This window comes from Spinacia oleracea, chromosome 6 (assembly GCF_020520425.1).
Source record: "Spinacia oleracea cultivar Varoflay chromosome 6, BTI_SOV_V1, whole genome shotgun sequence".
In the NCBI taxonomy this organism is placed as follows: Eukaryota; Viridiplantae; Streptophyta; class Magnoliopsida; order Caryophyllales; family Amaranthaceae; genus Spinacia; species Spinacia oleracea.
The window spans coordinates 110,649,701-110,656,438 of record NC_079492.1 but is presented as its reverse complement, the minus strand read 5'-3'; the positions used below and the strand labels follow the sequence as shown (position 1 = coordinate 110,656,438).

The 6,738-nt window shown below is 32.9% G+C and overlaps 1 protein-coding gene and 2 non-coding genes across 3 annotated transcripts; 2 read left to right on the top strand and 1 right to left on the bottom strand.

Annotated features, from left to right (window-relative positions):
* Nucleotides 1-664: 664 nt before the first annotated feature.
* On the bottom strand, nt 665-2,865 carry LOC110797756 (exocyst complex component EXO70H1-like). The gene has a single exon (XM_022002871.2). It carries the CDS (start codon nt 2,606-2,608, stop codon nt 740-742), a length of 1,869 nt encoding a protein of 622 aa, XP_021858563.1. The 5' UTR covers nt 2,609-2,865; the 3' UTR covers nt 665-739.
* A 901-nt stretch (nt 2,866-3,766) lies between these two features.
* Nucleotides 3,767-3,839, top strand: TRNAA-AGC (transfer RNA alanine (anticodon AGC)). Its single transcript has one exon. It is a non-coding gene; the product is annotated as a tRNA-Ala (tRNA).
* A 1,970-nt stretch (nt 3,840-5,809) lies between these two features.
* TRNAR-UCG (transfer RNA arginine (anticodon UCG)) lies at nt 5,810-5,885 on the top strand. Its single transcript has one exon. It is a non-coding gene; the product is annotated as a tRNA-Arg (tRNA).
* Nucleotides 5,886-6,738: the final 853 nt, after the last annotated feature.

Below are 6,738 nucleotides of genomic sequence, written 5' to 3'. Positions count from 1 at the left end.
GTGGTGTAAGTAGTGAAGATAAGGGAGAAAATGGGAAGTTATTACCCCGAAATTAGGATAATTAATAGCAGGCCGGTGACGGTCAGGTGGGTAACATTTAACCCCAAATGCGGGTAACTATTCCCCCTCCCTTTTGTTTTCTTCTAACCAACACGTACTAGCGTTTGCTCTTTACGTACTACCACTTTATGCCCTTAACCGTTATCATCACATCCATTCGCCTTACCTTTTCTTAGTTTAACTTTTATTACCCCTTATTATATTACCTCCAATCCAAACATGTCTAATAAATAACATATAATATATATAGATGGGTTATATTTGATATTAAACTAACTAAAGTAAGCCTATTTACAAATGAAGTAGTTCTCGTAGAGTGTAGGAGGGATGCGAATTCGTGACAAATGCCCAAATGGATCGGATGATGTACAATATGCCATAACAATATAAAATGTACATGCGCGCACCTACCATGCATGTACTAATATGTTGATGTAAATTAATCTGCATTTAACAACTTGTACATCATTTAAGTAGCACTCAATAATTCTGGGTTATAAATATGCATGGTTAGCTAGCCTTCGTCGTAGTAATTACGAATCATGTACTTCTACAAATTAAAAAACAACCAATCAAATTTCAAACAATTATTAGACTAGTGTTATTTGTTTTTGTTTTTTTTAATCTGAACCTATATATCACAATGAATTACATGTTGATGCTTATATAACAAGAAGAATTAGTGATTGTGATGTTGACGAACCAAGAGAAGAAGACGTCGACTACGTCGTTGAAGAACCGGATTTTCTTTCTTATCATTCGATGGTGGCGTTTCACTTTTTTCAGAAGGTGAAACCACTTCCTCATCCTCGTGACAATCCAACAAGTCTAACAAGTAATTTTCCAAATCTTCAGGGGTAAACTTGACTACGGAATCAATTTTCCCTCTTTCCCTACTCTTTGCTAAAACCACCTTATACTTATCATACATCTTCCGATACCTCACGTCAACTTTCCTTATTATTGAGGCTTTCATTTCCTCTCTTAGCTTTGGATCTTGTACAACCCAATCCACCTGCTTACGGTACTCCTCCTCGAAATCAACATTAAACCTCTTAAAACTCTCCTTTACATTATCAAGAGAAATCTCGACCGTTAGATCTTTTGGTAATACAGATATCACTCTCCCCCACCCCATTCTTTCGTAATTGGCAGCGTATTGTACCACTTTAGAGGCGTGTTTGTTTACCCATTTTTCTCCTAACACATTATACAATTTTGTACATTTTACTTTTGTTACGACGTATTGAAGGTTATTTGCTAAGAAAAGGTAAGAAAGTGAAGCATCTTTGTAAAGCTCCGACTTACTATCTAGCTTACTTAGCAGTACTAATATCAACCAAGCAAAATGTAACGTAACAGGCGACGACATCGTTTCACCTTCGAAATAACTTTCCGGTAACGGAGATTGCAAGCTTACCGGAAAATCCGAAAGGATTTCATCCAACGCAGAGGCGTGATTAGAGAGATGAACAATGTAGTTCATCACCGCTTTAGTCAAGGGGTGTGCTCCTCCTCCATGGACTATCCCTTTTGAGGCATCCTTTTGAATGGATGCCTCAAAATCCGTCTGCATAGATTTGACGGCTTCTGCGATTCTCCCCATAGAGGACCGCAACTGTATTCGTACAGTTGCGGTCAATTCTGATGAGAAGAGCTTATCGATCTTCGAGGTTGTGTCCTCGGACATCCCTTCGTAGAGTTGAAGGAACTTGAAGATTTTATCGGAGGATTTCTTAGCGTGTTTCGCAAGTTTCCCCGGTATTATAAATAGAGTTAGGGCAACCTCTTTACAAACCTCTGAAAAACATGAGTCCGTGACGGTTGACAAGGTACAAGCGCCGAAAAGATGTTCACATAGAATCTTTTCTTGTTCAAATATTTTGACGCAAATTCCGACGTTCTTCAACCATATAGTCATTTTAGCATTAATAGTCTCCCAGTCTAATTTCTGAACATGTGATTTGGTTAGCTTACGAGCTCCAAGCTTAAGGAGAGCATCCTCTATAAAGGATCGCCTTGTGAGCTTATATATCTTAAGGCATTTCTTCCCAAATCCAGCAGCCATCATACAATTTGCGATTAACTTAAGGTCGGCCATGGCGGATGCCTCCTCTGTAGTAGAGTCCTCTTGATAATTGATATTCGACACGGTGAAAATGTTAAGGTCAGCATTATTGGTGTTACTGGTTGAAGAATCAGATGATGAGACAGGAGAATGACCGTCTTCGACAGAATAATAGTCAATATTGTGCTTACTATTAACCTTAAGGAGGGAGAAGAATTCGCTGCTAAGGCGCTTTTTAGCTATACGAAGCAAGTTTTGACAAGAAACAATCTTTTTGTGTAGAGGATAATGGATGTGATAGGAGAAATTATTGGTCGAAAAGAATTGATGGGTCGCATGAAGGTCCGTCACGGCTCGCATGAATTCCAGAACTTCTTCACGGGTATGGTGGTTGAAGAGGGACGTGTTGGGGCTAATATCTGAGGTTTCGTAGTCCCATGCCGCGATAACTCTCATTGATGTTTCCATTGTTTCCTCCATGATAGCTTGTTAATTATTCTATTATTGCATATACAAGGAATTAGGTGTTGATGATGGTTTGGAATGGATAATAATAATAATAATAATAATAATAATAATAATAATAATAATAATAATAATATTGTTTGTGGAAGAACAAGAAATGATTTTATTAACTCAAGTTTACGTTTATGATATGAACGATAACAAACAACGAATTTCATTCAGTATTTTCAGATTTCATAGTTAAGATCGAATTTTGTTCTTTGGGAGACGGATTAGGGGGTACAGAGAGAGAAAGAGCAAGGAAGCACGTAGAATTAGGTACTCACGGATGGAAATGAGATGTTTTAGGAGGATTTTGGATAGATTATCTGGATTTAATTGACTATTTTCTAAATATTTTACAAAATTAATAGCCAACAAATTATATGTGTAAAAATCTAAAATATATATGTTATCTACTGTTATCATTTACCATTTTATATTCATAACAAAAAAAAAAGAAATTATAGACATTATTATTTCACCCAATTTTTTAACGTGTACTCCCTCCATATATTTTAGGGGTCACATATACCACATTACCACTTGCAGCCCTCTATTTATTTAGAGGTTATATTTTTATTTTGACCCCCTTGCCAAGCTACACTCAAGGCAGCCTTGTAACACTACCAATAACTTAGCTCTAGTACACGAGCATTTACTACAATTCAACGCAAATATCTCATGTACTTCTCCTTGATGACCCCTTACCAGTCTACCCCCTCCAGCAGTCACTGGGTATCTATTCTACGCGTCATCCGTGTTCAATCGTACCCAATCTTATCTAGGATTGCCAATGGTAAGAATGCATATTATTGACCTAGGCCGAAAAGCTTCATTTTCTAACTCTTTCAACACGAATACTTATTTAAGATAGAAGTATTATGCATAATATTGTGGTATATTTTTTATTTTTTTTGAAAATATCATAATGAATTATATTGCGCTAAGCTACTACGTATTATTTAGGAATTAGGATAATTGGATTACGTTTTACATTTTAAAGTTATGTCTAATGAATGATTCACGAACTATACTTACCATGAATTATATCTTGACAATCAATTTAAAAGGAAAAACCTGCCTAGAAATAAAATTATTCAAATTGTAAAAACCTTGTGTCTTAGTCAGGTAGGGGATGTAGCTCAGATGGTAGAGCGCTCGCTTAGCATGCGAGAGGTACGGGGATCGATACCCCGCATCTCCATTTTTGGTTGATATCAATGTTTGTTTCATAAAGTCATTTTTAACCCAAATTAAAGTAATCTCCAAATTGCAACTTTTTTGTCTTCTTAAGTATTCGTTATATGTATCTATGGATTTCTATCCCAAAAAATATAATACTCCCTCTATTCTTTTTCAAATGACATAATTATTTAGGATATTTACCAATGCACAATTTCATACATTAACTAGAGTGTTACCCGAGCGATGTCCCGGATAGCTACTTTGAATAATATATGTATGTTCAACTTTTTTTTTAAAAAAAAAAACTTGCGTAAAAGAAAATTATTTTTATCTGTCGCAAATGGAAAAAAAATATATTCAAAACCCACAAAATTAAGTTGCTAGTTATTTCTTTAATAAAATTTAAAGTGTCTCTTGTAATTATTGCATAATGATAAGAGTAGTAAAATTAATCACTCATCTTTTAAGTTAAGTATAATAATATAGATTAATAAAGCACAAAAAATACTTGGCTAAGTTAGTACGACTGATTATTTATATACTTGTTTGTCATATTTGTATTAACATATTTTTGTGGAAAATTTGCCAATTACTACCTAGGTCATTAGGTACTTTGCGAATTACTACCTATTTTGTTAAAAGTTATACTACCTAGGTGTTTAGTTATTGTTGTCAATTGCTACCTTATTCCAATTAGTCCACTAATGATATTATAATTAACATTTAATTATAATTTAATCATTTTAATTAATAAATAAATATTTAAATCCAAAAAAATTCTCAAATTAAATCCCAAAAATTACACAAAATTAAAAATTATCCAAAAAAAAAAAAGTTGAACCTTTTTTTTCGGATTGCTGTTATGGATCTTTAAAAAATTAAAAAAAAAAATTGGGTAATTTCGGAAAAATTTCAAAATGATAAATCCCGAAAAAAAATTCTGAAATTATTTTTTCCAAAAAAGAATCTCAAATATTTTTGGTAATTTCTAAAACTTTAGTTTGAGGGAGATTAATATTTTTGGTTATTTTCGGATTATCTTATTTAATTAGTTTTGGATTTTTTTAAACTTTTAATGAATTAATTAGAATAATTAAAGTATGATTAACAATTGATATGATATAATTATTGACTAATTGACCGAAATATAGGCTAAGGTAGTAGTTGACAACAATAACTAAATACATAGGTAGTAATTAACAACTTTTAAAAAGGTAGGTAGTAATTCGCAAAGTCACTTAACACCTAGGTAGTAATTGACAAATTTTCCTATTTTTGTTGTAATGATACTTACTAAATATGTGACTGTGACATGGTTCTAGTTCTAATACGGGGTGACACGGGACATGTATAATTTGTTACAATACCTTTTAATATATTACTCCCTCCGTCCGTTAATACTCGCACCGCTTTCTTTTTTGGGTCGTCCCTTAATATTTGCACCGCTTTTATAAATGGAAATTTATACCAATATTATATTATTTTCCACCACTTACTTATTAACACCACATACACCCCTATTCCCTACAAAAAAATCATTTAAAAATTCACACCCCCACTCACCACTCCCCACCTCCTACACATTTCCCACTAACTATATTAAAAAAAAAATACACCACTATTAACTAACACCCATTAAATTAATAAGTCAATTCAAATGTCTTAAACTCCGCACCGGTCAAACCGGTGCGAGTATTAAGAGACGGAGGGAGTAGTATAGATATATTCAATTATGGATAAGAAAAAATTATAAAAAGTTGCACACAATTAGATTTTTTTTAAATATAAATCACAAAAAAAATCAAATGAGATTGTGTGAATAGTGTCCAAAATCCAATTATGTTATGTAAATAAGAATGGATGAAGTATATATTTATAGACATCTTCTTCAACTTTATTTTCACGTCGTAGTTTTTTGCTTTGTGTTAACATTTATAGTTCTGTCTAAATAGATAAATACTTTTAGCTTTCAGAAAGGTCATCAACAGTGACCGCATAGCGCAGTGGATTAGCGCGTTTGACTTCGGATCAAAAGGTCGTGGGTTCGACTCCCCCACTGTGGTCGCCACAATATTTTTTACCCAACATTGCCTTTTCATAGCTAATTTGCAATAATAGTTGATCAGAATAACACCGTATCTAAATGTTTTTTCCGTTTGCCATTTTACGCTCTTATTAAGGAAAAGAGAACATTACAAGATTAAGTATTATTGTTGTTACTTTATGGGAAATTGTTGTTTTTTAATTAATTTTTCACAAGATAACAAAATAGTTGTACGAATTTGAGCCAATAGAATTTAAGGAATAAAAATGGCACATTATTAATCCATCCAAACTTAAACCAACCAATAAGATTAAAAAGTCTTTTATTGATAAACCAATAGAACAACAATGTTAAAATTACAAAGAGGAGATTGAAAAGGAAAAAAAAAAAATAGAAATATCATTTTGGGACTCCTTAAAAGAAAATGGAAAAAATACATAAGGTATGGAGGGAGTATATTTTTAAAATAGGAACGGTTCTTTTAAGTATATAAGCTAATTAATCTTAGTAGGTGATTGTGGATACATGTTGGAAAATCACATAACTTAAAGGAAAGAAAGGAAAGAAGAAAAACGACTACTTTGTATTACATTAATTACACTATCCCAAAATACTTAGGCCTTGTTTGGTTAGGAGTTGTTAGCTGTTAGCTGATAGCTGGTTTGACTAGCTGTTAGCCATTAGCTGTTTGCATTAGCTGATTTGACTAGCTGGTTGCATTAGCTGTTTGTGTAAAAGTGTTTGGTAAATTAGATGATAGATGTTAGCTGTTTAATATGTAAAATGACCATTAAGGACATGACATACTTTGTTTCTTATTAATATTAGACAAATAGTTTACGTGTTAATTTTTTTTTCTCTTTATATTTTTCTA